The sequence below is a fragment of the Pagrus pagrus genome (genome assembly GCF_965226575.1).
Source record: "Pagrus pagrus genome assembly, chromosome: 4".
NCBI lineage: Eukaryota > Metazoa > Chordata > Actinopteri > Spariformes > Sparidae > Pagrus > Pagrus pagrus.
Window position 1 is genome coordinate 5,956,513 of NC_140188.1, and position 17,534 is coordinate 5,974,046.

Below are 17,534 nucleotides of genomic sequence, written 5' to 3' on the forward strand. Positions count from 1 at the left end.
TACATTGCTGCTTGGCTGTGCCAGCAAGTCTAAGTTAATCCTTTGATAGATCAAGTGCCTTCAGTTGTATTTTTTGAGACGCGAGCAACACGAACAATTACTACGTTTCTGTAACGCAGCAATAAGCATTAGGCTGTATTCGCTAACATCAGCCACACTTTCCTCTACCTAATGTTCAATAATCAAAAATGTATTTTTGTTTTATAAACACATTATAAGGGGATTTAGGGATTTCTCTTTGGTTTTTTTAAATCCTAGCTTCTTTGTATCTCAGTCTTATCCAAGCCTAAATCATGATTCATTCTTTGTTTTATCCTTTTAGTATTCTTTTATTTTTAGGTTACTACATATGTATGATAGCTTAGATCAAAAAGGCATTTTGCTTGTTTTTAACTTCTTTCATAGATGAATATAATACATTTGTAACAGGGTCGACTGTTATCACATCACTTCACCAAGATGAACCCTGCCAAGACTGCAGATTGAGTTTTGGCTCTTCTTTTTTTTTTTTTTTTTTTTTTTTTTAACCATTTAGCTGATTCTCTTCTCGTCTCTGATTTTACTATATACATATTAGTGTTATTGTTTATTTGTTGATCACATGCAGCTTTTACTATCTTTCCTAAACATTAACCAAAAAGGCAAATCTCTCGGCTAAACAGAAACTATAGCTCTTTGATCAATTTGTGACAACGTTCAGTATACAAGAGTTACAATGTGTGATTCTAAGGGTTAGACAGCTAAGACAAGTTCAAGCAGGTTTAAGAGTCATGTTGAGGGGGGTAGTGTAGAAGGCCAGGGTTTGACTGACGGCGGTGAGTTACGCAGATTGTTGAATTTTTTTTTTGTGAAATAATCAAGAAACAATCAGTTATTATCTCAGTCAGGAATTGTTGTGGCGGATTCCAAAGATGTTTTTGTAATGACGCTAACACTTATTTTTGCTTCCATTTTCACACAGAGTCCAGAAAACGGTATGATTTGTAAATCAGCCTCTGTATGAACACACTGTATAAGCTAATGAGAAAATGATGTAGGTTTTTAAGTGTTAATGGACACGTCTGAATAGGTCTAGCTGAGAGATTCTTTTAATTTTTTTTAGACAAAGATGGTTGTTTTGAGTGACTAACCCTGAGATTTAAGGATGAGGTTTCAGAACAGAGAAGCAAGTGATTCTTTAAGCGCTCACATGTTTACATTCTCTACGAGTAAGAAACTGCTACAGCAGCGATGGAGACAACACACTGACAACCCTCTCATAATCACATTATTTTGATGTTTACAGCATGAACACATCATTGCATTACTGCAGTAATCTTTGAATAATCAGCCGACCATGCACGCCCTTGGTGGAGGACTTGCAGGATGTCACACTGATTCTGTTGCCAACCAATACTTAATTGGTAGCATTAACTTGATGGAACAATTTTTTTTTTTTTTAGATCAGAGAACATGAACATTTTTTTATTCTGTGTGAGAAACCTCTTTTTAGTTTGATTTTATTGATCATTAAATCATGTGTTGATGGATTTTAAGATGGATAAACAGTGTTGGTGAGAACAATGCAACTAAAAATGAGTGGTACACTACAGTGCTTGTATTGCACGGCTACAGAGTTTTCATTTTGATGCAATGACGCATTTTGTCACACAAACCTGATTTTATGCTTACTTAGTGTGTAACTGTCAGAGCATATTAGCTGTTGACTGTCATTGTAGCAGTAGAACTAATCACACAAGTTAAAGGATTTTGTATTTAGAGTTTTCTAAATGCACATGAAATGAATTTATATTCAGTAATGATCTGTTCAATTTTTTTTTTTTTTTTTGATAGATATGTGCATGTGTTTTAGAACAATAAATTCTGTTACATTATATCTTGCTTCATATGATACTTTGAAATTGGCCTGAAATAAAGTATATACTTTGTGGTAACATTTGCCTTGTGTGGTAATGTATTTCACTGTTTGCATTTGTATTTAATGATTTCTTAATATACATACATATCTGTACTGCACCCTACCCTGTACCCTAAAGTAAGAAGCTGTATTGGCCAGGTTTGTGTACATGTACACGAAGTTTGAGTCCAGTTTTAAGTTGCTTTCCATGAACTGAGATAGAGTACAATTTACAGGAAGATAGAAATAGACAAACAGCTATACATTTTTTATAAAGAAAAGCAAAAATAAACAGCTATTATGTACATAGCCTACTAGAAGGTAAAAATTAGATGTATACATAAATATGTGTGTGTGTGTGTGTGTGAATATTTTTTCATGTTGTTCAAGCCCTAACCAAAGTTAATTTTCTGTCACTATGTGATGGACAATAAAGTTTCTTGAATCTTGAATCTTGAATATGTATTTAAAAAAAACAACAACAAAAAAATGACAAACAACATAAAATGTTTATATACTAGAAGTGCTTTTGTAAATTGTAGATGAATACAAATAATGCAAATAAACACATTACATGAATAATATAGTAAATGGGTAATGTAATAGCTTTTATTCAGCTCAGGGTGGGAGATAATCTTGAAATAGTCAGATCTTGTTTATTACATTGAATGGTCCAAACTGAACAGAATAAATCTGATTCTTTTAAGTTAATGCACATAATGCAAATTTGTATAGAATTACAGGTCAGTTCAGATGCAGGAATTTATTCTAAGCAAATTAACAATAATAGTAGTTAATCAATGATGTAGTATGTTTTTTGTTGTTGTTGTTGTTTTTTGCTATGACCATCACCAGCTGTCACTAATATTCAATTTCACGTTTTGTTTTGAAAATATTCAGCGGAAGTGCTACTCACGTGTTGCAGTTCCTCTGTATTACCACCGGAGGGCAGAAAAGCACCGCTGTCTAATGTAAATGTTTATTTACTTAATGTTTTAACACGCACTACAGCGTTATTTGTGCCAACTGAAGTCAACAAGAACGAGGGGGATAATGCTTGTGCTATGCTTGCACACTGTGAGGAGCTACTTCTTCACTGACTCTGATAACTAGTACAAATCAACAGCGCTGGGGGACTTATATCTGTATTTACAATCGCGAGTGTTCACTGCCCTCTTGTGGTCATGCAAGGGAACTGCAACATTGAGTTCGTCAAGGCAGCGTCACTGAAGACACGCCAGCCCAACCATACTTCCGGTATATACTTTCAAAATACAGCGTTAGTCGAGCTAGCAGTACTCATCGTCATTGGCCTCCAACAAGCAGCCTACGTGCCTTCGGCTGCCATGTCACACAGCTTGCTGTGTCTTTTGGTGTCTTTATTAACGCAATAAGAAGTCAGTTTTCACAAGTGGGAACAGATTTGGTACATCTTAGCCGCCTTACGTCGAGCACGTTCACTGCCCTCTAGTGGCCACAGAGAGGAACTGAGTATTTCAGCAGAAATTCGTTAAATGGTCATGTTAATGATCTCTAGTTCTCACGGATGATCATCAATACATTTCAGAGGTATTTGGCAAGTATCTATGCTTAGCATGTACATTTATCAATCAGTGTATTCCAGTATACAGGCCTGAAATACCTAATGCTAAGTGCTCTTGTTGGAATGGTGAAAATGTTGTCTATTGTGTAAATAAAGTTTTAAAAATATTTACTGGAAAGTACTGATATCCACGTTTTATAGTCAAGAACCTACACTGCCCTCGTGTGGACAAAGAGAGGAACTGCGATATGCAATTGATCAAAATCCATCAATGAATAGCGCTCATACTAAAACGAAACTACCGTTTGCCAGGTGGAGCCCCGTTCATTCCCATGAAAGCTGCTCAGTGGTGTTTTGAAGCCAAAAAAGCTCGACTTCCCGGTTATGAAAATACCTGGATCGCTGACCGAGCCGGCTAACTTCCGGTTTAGCGCCCGGCTAACTTGAATGTGGACAGCCCAAACTACAACTGTAGCTAGGCCTGCTATAAACAATTTAAGAAGTCACTGTTATTTAATCACCCGTTGGTAAAAACTAATATCCTTTGAGGTAGCAGTGGGTATTAATTGTCATGTTAGCTAGTCATGAGTGTTTCCACGTCAGTGATTACTTACGAACATCTAATGAAATGTCACTGTCAGCCTAACGTCAGTAAACAAGCCTACTGAAAAGTCCTTCATTATGATGATTTCTTATCTTTCTGTTTATCTTTTTATATGTATGATCTATGTACTACCTGGAGCATATTGCTACTGTTGTCCATTGTGTAAATAAAGTTTCAAAAATATACTGAGAGGTAGTTTACCATTAGAATCAAGAACATACACCGCCCTCTTGTGGACAAAAAACAGGAATTGCTATAGTCAGTTGATCAAGTTAGCTTCAATGCACAGCGCCATTACTTCCTGTAAATACTTTTCAAAAGACAGTTACCATACTGGCGATCTTTACTTGAACTGAGCAGTAATCGGAGTTGGAGATAATAATCAGTAGGCAGTAGCTGTGGATGCAGCCCCTGAATTTGGACACAGCTAGTGACTCAGGTCTGGCATCAGCACCAGGCTAACCATCAGTAGCCATGCTAGCCGTGTTAAAAATGAGTTTGTATGCCATCTAGTGGTCACAGTGAGAAACTACAATCATGCCACACAAGCGTCAAGTTAGACACAATAGCGTGTGGATACTTCCGGATAGTACGTTCAAAATAAAGCTTTAAAATAGATGTAGTTGTGCAGTGTGGCCACAAGAGGGCAGTGTTTACTATGATTATTAATGTTTTTACATCTCAACCATCAACTGCCATGTGTGGTAAACAGATAACAGTATACAGTATATTTGAATTTACTTAATAGCTCGGGTTGTTTTCTCTGTGTTGTATGAGGATGCAAGTCTGTATGTAGATTTAGTGTTGAATGTTTTAAAAATGTAACTCCATTAGACAGATTTACGGGAAGCCCTGAGGGGCAAGGAAGACTTTTTTATTTTTTTTCTGGTGCTCCTTTTTCTAAGCTCTAAAATATTTTTTATGTGTGAAACAGAGTGAAAAAAAAAACGTTTTCACGGGTGAATTTTTTTTTTTCATGTGTCGAGCCGAATTAAAAATGTTTTTTTCAAGGGTGAAACTTTTTTTTTCTCATGTGTTGGGCGGAGTGAAAAAATATTTTATTTCCTGATTATTATTTTTTTCTGAATTTCATTTTTTTTCCCTGAACACTATTTTTCCCCTAACCACTAGTTATTGATTGAAGTGTAGTTACTGCATCATGATTAGGACTCACAATGAGGATTTGGAGTGTAACGATTCTGTGGGAGCTGTCAATGACTTTACTTACAAAATCTTCTTTTCCTGAAAAAAAAAAAAAAAATCCTGAATTTACTTTTTTTCCTGAATTTTTATTTTTTTCCTGAAATTTTTTTTTTCCTGAAATTTTTTTTTTCCTGAAAATCTTTTTTTTTTTCCTGAAAATCTTTTTTTTTCCAGAATTTTAGTTTTTTCCCTGAACACTATTTTTTTCCCCTGAACACTATTTATTCACTGAAGTGTAGTTACGTTGAACTTGGCCTGCATCATGATTAGAACTCACAATGAGGATATGGAGTGTAAAGATTCTGTGAGAGCTGTCACTGACTTTATTTACAAAATCTTTTCCTGAAAAAAAAAAAAATCCTGAATTTACTTTTTTTCCTGAATTTTTATTTTTTTCCTGAAATTTTTTTTTCCTGAAATTTTTTTTTCCTGAAAAATCTTTTTTTTTTCTTCAGAATTTTTGTTTTTTCCCTGAACACTATTTTTTCCCCCTGAACACTATTTATTCATTGAAGTGTAGTTACGTTGAACTTGGCCTGCATCATGATTAGGACTCACAATGAGGATTTGGAGTGTAAAGATTCTGTGGGAGCTGTCACTGACTTTATTTACAAAATCTTCTTTTCCTGAAAAAAAAAAGATCCTGAATTTACTTTTTTTCCTGAATTTTAATTTTCCTGAATTTTTTTTTTCCTGAAAATCTTTTTTTTCCTGAAAAATCTTTGGGCTGCATCATGATTAGGACTCACAATGAGGATATGGAGTGTAACGATTCTGTGAGAGCTGTCACTGACTTTACTTACAAAATCTTTTCCTGAAAAAAAAAAAAAAATCCTGAATTTATTTTTTTCCTGAAATTTTTTTCCCTGAAAAATCTTTTTTTTTCCTGAAATTTTTTCCCCCAGAATTTTTGTTTTTTTCCCTGAACACAATTTTTTTCCCCTGAACACTATTTATTCATTGAAGTGTAGTTACGTTGAACTTGGCCTGCATCATGATTAGGACTCACAATGAGGATATGGAGTGTAAAGATTCTGTGAGAGCTGATTTTGTTCAGGAATAAAAAAGGTTTTTTTCAGTAAAAAAGGATTTTGTTCAGGAAAAAAAGGAAAAAAATTGCGGAGAAAAAAATAATTTGGGCACGTGAAACAGTCAGTGTGATCGCTGTAAAACAATAAATACTGAGCTTTTTTTTTCATGTGTCGAAAAATGTTTTTTTCATGTGTGAATTTTTTCTTTTTTCATTTGTTGAGCCGAGTGAAAAAATGTTTTTTTTGTGTGTCAAGCCAAGTGAAAAATATTTATTTCAAGGGTGAAACTTTTTTCTTTCTCATGTGTCGGGCGGAGTGAAAAAATATTTTATTTCCTGATTTTTTTTCCCCTGAATTTCATTTTTCTTCCTGAAAAAAAACTTTTTTTCCCCCTGAACACTATTTTACCCCTGAACACTAGTTATTAATTGAAGTGTTTGTACGGTGAACTTGGCCTGCATCATGATTAGGACTCACAATGAGGATTTGGAGTGTAACGATTCTGTGGGAGCTGTCACTGACTTTATTTACAAAACCTTCTTTTCCTGAAAAAAAAAAAAAAAATCCTGAATTTACTTTTTTTCCTGGAAATTTTTTTTTTCCTGAAAAATCTTTTTTTTTCCTGAAAAATCTTTTTTTTTTCAGAATTTTTTTCCCCCAGAATTATCCTGAAAGAAATCCTTTTTTTCCTGAGAGAAATCTTTTTTTTTCCTGAGAGAAATCCTTTTTTTTGCCCTGAGACTATTTTTTTCCCCTGAACACTATTTATTCATTGATGTGTAGTTACGTTGAACTTGGCCTGCATCATGATTAGGACTCACAATGAGGATATGGAGTGTAACGATTCTGTGAGAGCTGTCACTGACTTTACTTACAAAATCTTTTCCTGAAAAAAAAAAAATCCTGAATTTACTTTTTTCCTGAATTTTAGTTTTTTTCCTGAAATTCTTTTTTCCTGAAAAATCTTTTTTTTTCCTGAAAAATCTTTTTTTTTCCTGAAAAATATTTTTTTTCCAGAAATTTTTCCCCCCAGAATTTTAGTTTTTTCCCTGAACACTATTTTTTTCCCCTGAACACTATTTATTCATTGAAGTGTAGTTATGTTGAACTTGGCCTGCATCATGATTAGGACTCACAATGAGGATATGGAGTTCAACGATTCTGTGAGAGCTGATTTTTTTCAGGAATAAAAAAGGTTTTTTTCAGTAAAAAAGGATTTTGTTCAGGAAAAAAGTGATTTCATTCAGGGGGAAAAAAGAATTATTTTCAGGGAAAATAAGGAAAAAAATTGCGGAGAAAAAAATAATTTGGGCACGTGAAACAGTCAGTCTGATTGCTGTAAAACAATAAATACTGAGCTTTTTTTTCATGTGTCGAAAAATGTTTTTTTCATGTGTGAATTTTTTCTTTTTTCATTTGTTGAGCCGAGTGAAAAAATGTTTTTTTTGTGTGTCAAGCCAAGTGAAAAATATTTATTTCAAGGTTGAAACTTTTTTCTTTCTCATGTGTCGGGCGGAGTGAAAAAATATTTTATTTCCTGATTTATTTTTCCTGAATTTCATTTTTCTTCCTGAAAAAAAACTTTTTTTCCCCCTGAACACTATTTTCCCCCTGACCACTAGTTATTAATTGAAGTGTAGGTACGGTGAACTTGGCCTGTATCATGATTAGGACTCACAGTGAGGATATGGAGTATAATGATTCTGTGAGAGCTGTCACTGACTTTATTTACAAAATCTTCTTTTCCTGAAAAAAAAAGCTTTTTTCATAAAAAAATTCTTAGACTGGCTGCTTCACGTGCCCAAATTATGCGCTACAATCAGTAGTATCCCTCAGCCTGGGACATCGTTTGAAAATGGACGTTTGATAGGTGAACACTATTTATTCATTGAAGTGTAGGTACGGTGAACTTAGCCTGCATCATGATAAGGACTCACAATGAGGATATGGAGTGTAACGATTCTGTGAGAGCTGTCACTGACTTAATTTACAAAATCTTCTTTTCCTTTTTCTTTCCTTTTCCTCCTTTTTCCCCCTAAAAAAATCCTTTTTTCCTGAGAGAAATCCTTTTTTTTTCTGAAAGAAATCCTTTTTTTCCTGAGAGAAATCTTTTTTGTTCCTGAAAGAAATCTTTTTTTTCCCCCTGACACTATTTTTTCCCCTGAACACTATTCATTGAAGTGTAGTTAAGGTGAACTCGGCCTGCATCATGATTAGGACTCACAATGAGGATTTGGAGTGTAACGATTCTGTGGGAGCTGTCACTGACTTTTTTTTACAAAATCTTCTTTTCCTGGAAAAAAAATTCCTGAATTTTAATTTTTTTCCTGAAATGTATTTTTTTTCCTGAAAAATCTTTTTTTTTCCTGAAAAAATCTTTTTTTTCCCTGAACACTATTTTTTTCTCCTGACACCATTTTTTCCCCTGAACACTATTTATTCATTGAAGTGTAGTTACGGTGAACTCGGCCTTCATCATGACTAGGACTCACAATGAGGATTTGGAGTGTAACGATTCTGTGGGAGCTGTCACTGACTTTTTTTTACAAAATCTTCTTTTCCTGGAAAAAAAAATTCCTGAATTTTTATTTTTTTCCTGGAAAAAAAAATTCAGGAATTTTTATTTTTTTCCTGAAAAATCTTTTTTTTCCTGAAAAATCTTTTTTTTCCATGAAAAATCTTTTTTTTTCCTGAAATTTTTTTTTTTTTCCCTGAACACTATTTTTTTCTCTGAACACTATTTTTTCCCCTGAACATTATTTATTCATTGAAGTGTAGTTATGGTGAACTAGGCCTGCATCATGATTAGTCACAATGAGGATTTGGAGTGTAACAATTCTGTGGGAGCTGTCACTGACTTTGTTTACAAGATCTTCTTTTCCTGAAAAACTTTTTTTTCCTGAATTTTTTTTTCCCTGAAAAAATCCTTTTTTCCCCTAAAAAAATATTTTTTCCTGAAAGAAATCCTTTTTTCCCCTAAAAAAATATTTTTTCCTGAAAGAAATCCTTTTTTTCCCCTGAAAGAAATCCTTTTTTTCCCTGAAAAAATCCTTTTTTCCCCTAAAAAAATATTTTTTCCTGAAAGAAATCCTTTTTTCCTGAGAGAAATCCTTTTTTTTCCCCTGAAAGAAATCCTTTTTTTCCTGAGAGAAATCCTTTTTTTTCCCCTGAAAGAAATCCTTTTTTTCCTGAGAGAAATCCTTTTTTTTGCCCTGAGACTATTTTTTCCCCTGAACACTATTTATTCATTGAAGTGTAGTTACGGTGAACTCGGCCTGCATCATGATTAGGACTCACAATGAGGAATTGGAGTGTGACGATTCTGTGGGAGCTGTCACTGACTTTATTTACAAAATCTTCTTTTCCTGAAAAAAAAAAAAAAATCCTGAATTTACTTTTTTTTCCTGAATTTTAATTTTTTTCCCTGAAATTTATTTTTTTCCTGAAATTTATTTTTTCCTGAAAAACTTGGCCTGCATCATGATTAGGACTCACAATGAGGATATGGAGTGTAACGATTCTGTGAGAGCTGATTTTTTTCAGGAATAAAAAAGATTTTTTTCAGCAAAAAAGGATTTCGTTCAGGAAAAAAAAGGATTTCTTTAAGGGGGAAAAAAGGATTTCTTTTAGGGGGAAAAAAATGATTATTTTCAGGGGAAAAAAAGGAAAAAAAATTGTGGAGAAAAAAATAATTTGGGCACGTGAAGCAGTCAGTCTGATCGCTGTAAAACAATAAATACTGAGCTGACCCTCATGCATAATGCTGATGAATGCATGGATTTTCACTGTCCTCGCACCGCTAAAGGACAACATGAATTGCAGAATTAATAAAGAATGTTTTCCAACCTCCATCTCATACAACATACAACTCGTTTTCTGTAATTTCTTGCCAGAAATGTGCACTTTCTTCATCTTCCTCTCAGCTGTGGCTGTGATTCACTATTCACTGTAGACGCTCATTGATGAGAAGATCTGATAATACCCAGAATTCCACCCGTGACACTAAGGGCAGCTTAGCGTCATGTTTGACATATTCCTCGCCAAAAGAAACATGACAGTCATGTTACATAACTTGTTAACATGCATGCTGTATCTTACCTTTAACATAATTGTTCACATTCGACAAATATAAATTAGAATACATTCTTGGCACTGAGAAGCCTATTTCATTAAAATGCAGATTTCTTTAAGCAATATAATAATCATAGTACTGCTACAAGCCATAAACAATTCCTTTGACTTTTTAAAGTCATTCATATAAATTTAATGCATTAACAAGGGCCTTGGTGCAAGGAAGAGTTTGGATTTGGAAGATTTTAACATGCTAATACAATAACTATTTTTAATAATATAATATAAGCCAAAGAGAACAGATCTTTTTATAAATAAGTTCAATTTTTGCTTTAGATTGCAAATCAAAGCATCTCTCAAAGAAGGAACAACGCTTTTTATTTATACATTTATTCAAATCAATTTTATTAATTACATGTATTATAATGTATCATTACTATCCCAATAATTATTAAATATCACATGAAAAAAAAACAAAAAACTAATGGTTACATTTTTTAAATTGCATCAAAAACTACCACAGATGAAAAAGCTTGAACGATAAGTAAGAAAACATCTGTTGTGGCAAGATTCTCTGTGTGTATGGTAGCAAAACTTGTTAAGGTTAATACCATGTCATGCTAAATAGTGGATGCAGATTTAGAAACTTGAAAGCAACACAGCAATGTTTTCTTTTCACAGTGTGAAGTTGGTATTTTATCCTATACGACAGCACTACAGCATGAGTATGACAAAGAGACCACGGAAACAGTGACTGCAGAGAAAAGCAGTTTCTTGGCCGATATACCAGGAGTAAAATATGCTGAGTACTAAGGACAGAACACAAATTCCTTTCACAGTAAATACAATACAAAACAATACAGTATACTTGGATAAAACAAATAATATGAGTTTATAAAATTCCATTTCAACATCATTTAAAAAATGTTACCCCTCACATCTTACATACATAACCTCTATAATTTTTTGAGCTGCGGATCAATTTTTAGCAATCTGTGACCCAAATTCATGAGTGACTGCCCAGAATCTCATCCAGATTTATATCTTTCATCCAATCATCGTTCCCAGAGCCAGACTTGAGCAGAGAGTCTATGAAGTCTGAGTCTGTGTTGATCCCTGGAACTGTGTTGTCTCCCTCGGGGAGGAAGTCAAAGGTCAGACGATTGGCCCGGTTATTCTGGTAGCTGCTCGAGCTGGGACTGGGCTCTGCAAAGTTGCCTGCTGGTACCCTCTGTTCAGGAGAGGCCTGGTTCAGGCTCCCCACTGCTGATGGAGATCCCATCAGTGGCTGGCTCGGTCTTGGGCCTGTGTCTCTTAACGCAGGGTTATGAGGGAGCATCCCGATGTCAGGTGCTACCTGGTTGGGAGGGCCGATGTGTCTCTGTTGGTACGGATGGTTTGGCATGTCCAGCTGCGCACCCTGAGACTGTAGTGGATTGGGTAGCCGCCTAACACTGAGTCCAGTTGTCACTTGTTTGTTGGCTGAGCCCCAGCCCATGTTGACGTTTTTCATCAAGCCTCCTAGACCCTGTCCTGGCACCCCTGAGGAGTGCAGGTCAGCTGTCGTTCTCGGGTGTTGCACACCTGCTGCGTTATTGTTTATCACAAAAGAATTTCCGTGCGCGTTCGGCCCCAGGAACCGGGCTTTATTTGGATTGAGTCCAATTCGATTCTGATTGTTATGCTGCTGGAACTGGCCGATACAAGCACTCGGATGACAATCATTCCCGATACCAAACCTGCGGTCTGGTGGCGAAGGACTCATCTTTGAAGCAGACCTGCTTGGGAGGTGACAAGACATGGACTGCAGGTCATTCTCAGGACCACTGCTCGAAGACTGGGAGGAGTTTTGACCTAAAGAGAAACAAAAAAAAATGTTTACAATTGTTGTCACTTGTCAGCATTTAAGATGAGACGCTACATGTGAAAACATCATTTTTTCATTCTCTGGTAATTTTGAGATTGTGGGCTATTTTCTTCCATTAACGTGACTTCTTTTAGACTAGAGGAAAGAAAACGTCCACGATTCACATTTAGGTGTTTTGGAGTTCAGATTTCTGTTGTTAGAATGAAGATGCAGATTTTATTAGATAATAATAACAACAATAATAATAATAATACATTTTAGAGCTAGCGCTTTCCATAATACTCAAATACACTTTACAAAATCACATTTTAATGTATATAATTTGCTTGTGAAAGTGTAATTTTCTATCTGGAAATTTTCATTCATATGTGAAAAAAAAACCAACCACTTGTGAAAATGTCCTGTTCACATGTGAAACTATTCAATTCACATGTGATTTTTTTGTGTGAAAAGTTTTACATGAGACATTTTTGTTAGGACACCTGGAGTGTCTTGTTATCTGTCTAAAAATGTATAAAATCTTAAAGGTCTTCTCAAAATGAGTTTTTTATCATCTCCACTTCAGTTGCACTGCAAAACACTAACCTGTCCAGTTTTATTCCATCTAATTCTGAAGGTTTTTACAGAGGGGGTTGTTCGTATATCATTCATAGCCTGATATATTTAAGATTTTACTCCTAAAAACGACATTGTTTTTTTTTTTTCATGGCTTTTGACAGTATTTTCTTACGGCTAAAAAGAGGTCTTCAAAATCCCCTCTGTAAAAACCCTCTGTCCCTCATATGTCATCCAATGTTAAAATTTCCAATCTAGCATATTACGCAAATCAGCACATATTTAATAACATAATGAGTTGTTTGCATATTTAACATAAAATATCAGAGAACTTCACTTGTAGTGTCTCCCCTAAAAGCATTTCTGACGTATCTGAAATGAATGTTACCTGTGAAGATGTTTCCTTGCTGAACTCCCACCATACTTCTTGACTGCTTGTAATCAGGCGGCGGCCTTGTGAGATGACGACTGAACTGATCATGTGCATTGTCTTTGTCCTGAAAAGGAAAGACAAAGATGTGATTACTGATTGAGTTATTAAAAAACAGCAAATTCTCACAAAGTCTGATCTGTTCGTTAATTGTTGAAAGCTGCACGATGTAAGATGTCACTTACTGAATTGCTGATGGGATGCTGTGGTTGGTTGAGCTGTCGCTGCATTGCCTGAGTTTTGGCAGGGCCTTTCTGCTGGTTGTTGGGCGCTGGGGGCCGTGGCTGCGACTGGGCTGACATGACTCCTAGGTTTCCATTGGTGGGCAACCTCGGACCAGGAGGAACACCCTGAGAAGAAGTCACACACGATGGTTTTACATTAGTGTGTGATGTCTTTTGTGAAAGCTGTTGGAGAAAAACACAAAACCAAAGCACTGCAATAATATGCTTTGACCACTAGAGGGCAAGACTGTACAAGATATCATAGATCTGTTTCAAAGATGCTATTCAACCCCCAGAATGTGGTCAAGGCTACTCCCTCTGCAGATGAAAAAGGGAGACTTGGAGAGAGGCTTTTTTTGGAAGGGGGAGTGCGAGCCCTCCTCAAGGCCTGCTTCTCCCTTGATAATTGTGTCTAAAGAGAGTGGAAAGAATCCCTGAGACAGCAGGAAATGTGTGCCAATGGGGAGTTAAGCGCCAGCACCATGACTACCTCCATTTAATAAGCTCTCCTTTACTGATCACTGTGTTGTGTTTGGCAAAGAGGCATTCCATCCACTAGAAACCCATTTGGCTCCTCACACTATCACACTGATTAAAACGTTGTAGTCGGCAGCACTCACATGAAATTGAGATATCCAAACCAGCTTTTTGTTTGAAGTCTTGTCCTGAACGTATGCTTTTGCAGATAAGCTTTCACCATCACGGGTGTTTAAGATGTTAAACGTCCTTGTAATGCATATTTTCTTTTAGCTTTTTTAGGCAGCAGTGCAGACCATCTAAACGCTCCAAGTAAAACCTGTCCTTCTTGTGGACACTCTCTCTATGCTCAAGCTTCAACCGAGTGCGGGCATTTGTCATGAACAAGGTTATTGTGCACCAAATCCAAGTCAACATGAGCTGTGTATACAATGTCAGTCATCGTGTTGACTTAAAATGTTTCCCAGGGTGAAATGGATTAGAAATCTAACAGTGCGTTTAGCTGAAGCTATTACTTAGAGGACAGATTCTTCGCAGAGGATGAATCTCTACAGGGTGGTGACTTTGTGGTCCCTGAAAAAAAAAACTGAAAAAAAAAAAAGAGTGGGAAGTATGTGCATAAGTGTGTGTGTGTGTGTGTGTGTGTGTGTGTGTGTGTGTGTGAATGGTAATGAATGGGAATGAAATTTGGAGAACTAACGAGACAAGATCACAGAATGAGGGAGGTTGAAACTCATCAGGAGTCACAAGCCATTTCACGAGCTAATATTCGCCTTCTCTGCCTGAGTTCAACCCACACAGCAAACCAAGCATGGCAATGAGGTTACACAGGGACTAAAACATCAAAACAGTGGTTTCTCCTGTTACTCTAGAAAGCAGAGTCACTGGCTTTGATTCACTGTATCCAGTTATCGAGCCTGTGAGAAATTGTGACCGCCACAGACATTTTCCCTGCAGAGGTACACTGGAGAGGGCTTGTTCCGTCTTTGTTGTAAGAAAAACCCAACAAGGGGTGTTTTAGCGTGTACAACTGAGTAATCCTCTCTGTCATCCTGATGTGTCATAAAGCTGTTTTCCATGTTTTTTTCCCCCCTCTCATTCTTCACAAGCTAGTTGTAAATGAATACCACATGTGGTTCAGGCCTCAGAGAAGGAGCAGAGTGATTTAGTCTCCCATCCTGCGGCAGTGCAGGCAGCTGACAGTGATCCAGGCCCAGCCTTGCCGGCTCTCACACTGCACTTCCTCCAGTCTGGACTCATGACGCTGTCCCTGGGGAGCGCCTCGGCATCTGGACTTGGCTGCAGCTCCCTTTCCCAGGAAACAAGTACTCCCTTCACAGCATTGCTGGAGTGACCTGGTAGGCTCAACCCCTGTGGCCCTGCTCTTATCCCAACTGAGAGATGTTGTGCCACAAGATCATCAACAAACATTGAGGAGCCATTATTTTTTGAGAGCAAACCTTTATCTTTAGTTGTAGTTGTAATTTGGGTTTCTGAATTTTCAGTAGGCGGATTATTCTGGAAACAAACGTACACGCTCCCGTTTGGTATTTAAATGTAAATCCATAGCTGAAGCTAATCACTAGGATGATGAAAATGCTGCCAATATCTGTCTTAAGTTGAAATAACAGTATTGAATGTAACACTTTATATTAAGGTCCTTGTAATAAGTGTTAATAAATAGGTAATAAGACCCTTATAAGTCCTTATAAGATGCTTATTAATATTATGATGTGTTCATAAGACTACATAAGTTTTACCTACACTTACTATTCAATAAAGGCAAAACCACAAAAAGGCAAAAAATGATCATGAATTAATAAGTATCTATAGACTGTAATGTTTCTTATAAGTGCATATAATGTCTTATAATCTAACCATCTAACAAGTTTATGACTATCAGCACTTCTGTAGTCTGATTTAACACGTTAATAAGGATCTTATAGGTGCCGTATTACCTATTTATTACAAGGTCCTTAACATAACGCTTTACCATGTTGTCTTATGCTGAGCAGAAGTTTAAGTCACTCTTGATAAGATGTTGTAAACCTATATCTGACTATTAATCTTTAGATTTAATTAAAAATATACACATACATTCGTGTTCTGCTATGATGGAACTGAAATTCAATTAAAAGGAGGTCTTTTAGTATACTGGGTCCGAGATGAGTGAATAGCTCAAACACACCTCAGATTGTGCTAGAAAACCAATTTATTTTTAATATTTCTTTAAAATAGTTCTTTCTGCACTTGCATGAATGACTATATGGTGCTTATTAACAGAGGAGACCATGCCCATTCTTGTAAAACTGGGAAGAAAAAGTTTTAATCGTGGCACAAATTGGAAATTTGGGTTTTATTTTAGAGAGAAAAAATAACAAAGACCTGCAATCATTCTTAATACTTCAGGGGCTGAAAAACATCCTAAGGCTAAAATGTGCTCTCAACCTGCAGAGTTGGTAGAAACTCCTAAAGTTAAGGGTGTGTCAGTGCTACCTTCAGGACTATAGATTGAGTTTAAGCATTTTAGTGCTAATGTAGCAGTGTGAAGACCTGCTTATAGTCAGTACTGTGCTGCGTATCTACCTATTCTATAATATAATGAAATACAATTCTCACAGTCCTGCATATTAGTGAATATTTCATTTCAGCTATGAACTCCTCGTGGTAAACAAGATCCTCCCTTATTAAGGCCCAAAGGTTTTTCTTTCTTTAGCTTGAATACACACAACCACACTACTGATGTAACGTGCAGCATTAAGTTTTGTCCTTGAATTAGCATTGCCCACCAACCACAGTCACTCAGGTCTCATAATGCATTAGTGTCCTCTAATGTACGCTGCCTGCCAGAGAGTGTATTCGTACTTGAAGTGAGTGAGGTATTTTTTTGTGTCTGAGAGTTACAGAGTGGTGGATTTTGAATTTTGACATGTTTGACTCAGCAACCGATTATTAAACTGTATGAAGCTTCAAACAAGCAGCTGAGCTCACATCTCTGGCTGCTTTAAAAAAGGTCTTCAGCTTCACTCAGTGGGAGGAAACCCACTGCTAGTAGCTAGTGTTACACAGGGGAGCAGGGCACTCTTTCAGGACCTTTATTTCTCCGGCATTACTAATTCAATTCACTGTGGGAAGAGACTCCACTCTTTTTTCCCCCTCTCTGTGAGCTGTCCCTTCCTCATTAGCTGGACTTTTAACCCTGTGTGTGCTGACTGCAGAAGACAAACACCATTATCAGCCTCTTTCAAACACTTAAATTATAAGGGGGCTCTTGGTTCTTCTCCATAATTCCTACACTATCTGATCACTTTAGCTCCATGTTTGTATATTGCATTTGTTCAAACAAACTGCACATTAAAAAACGTCCTTGAGAAAGTTGTCTCACTGAACCGTTACCCCTAATGAACTCGAGCACAGCCGCATGTCCTCAGCATTTTAAAGACCAGAGGTGACTGAGCTTGTACTTTCAGTAGCTCCAGGCTTTGGAAAAGTTTGCTTTATTAAATAATTAATCAAAATCCATTTAAGGCTTTTTCATTATTTGATATCCAGCTTTTCTCAGTCACTTCCCATTCTTTCTCACACCTGTATTTTTCAGCTTTAACTGGTTATAATTTAACACGCTACATACA

The 17,534-nt window shown here is 36.3% G+C and overlaps 1 protein-coding gene across 1 annotated transcript in view; it reads right to left on the reverse strand.

Annotated features, from left to right (window-relative positions):
• Nucleotides 1-10,710: 10,710 nt before the first annotated feature.
• maml2 (mastermind like transcriptional coactivator 2) overlaps nt 10,711-17,534 on the reverse strand; it is a 39,292-nt gene continuing 32,468 nt past the window's right edge. The window contains exons 3-5 of the mRNA XM_084350746.1: nt 13,387-13,551; nt 13,160-13,268; nt 10,711-12,203 (exon numbers count right to left, since the gene is read on the reverse strand). Of these exons, the coding sequence (XP_084206872.1) occupies nt 11,356-12,203; nt 13,160-13,268; nt 13,387-13,551 (1,122 nt within the window). The 3' untranslated portion in view covers nt 10,711-11,355. The remainder of the gene's footprint in view (nt 12,204-13,159; nt 13,269-13,386; nt 13,552-17,534) is intronic.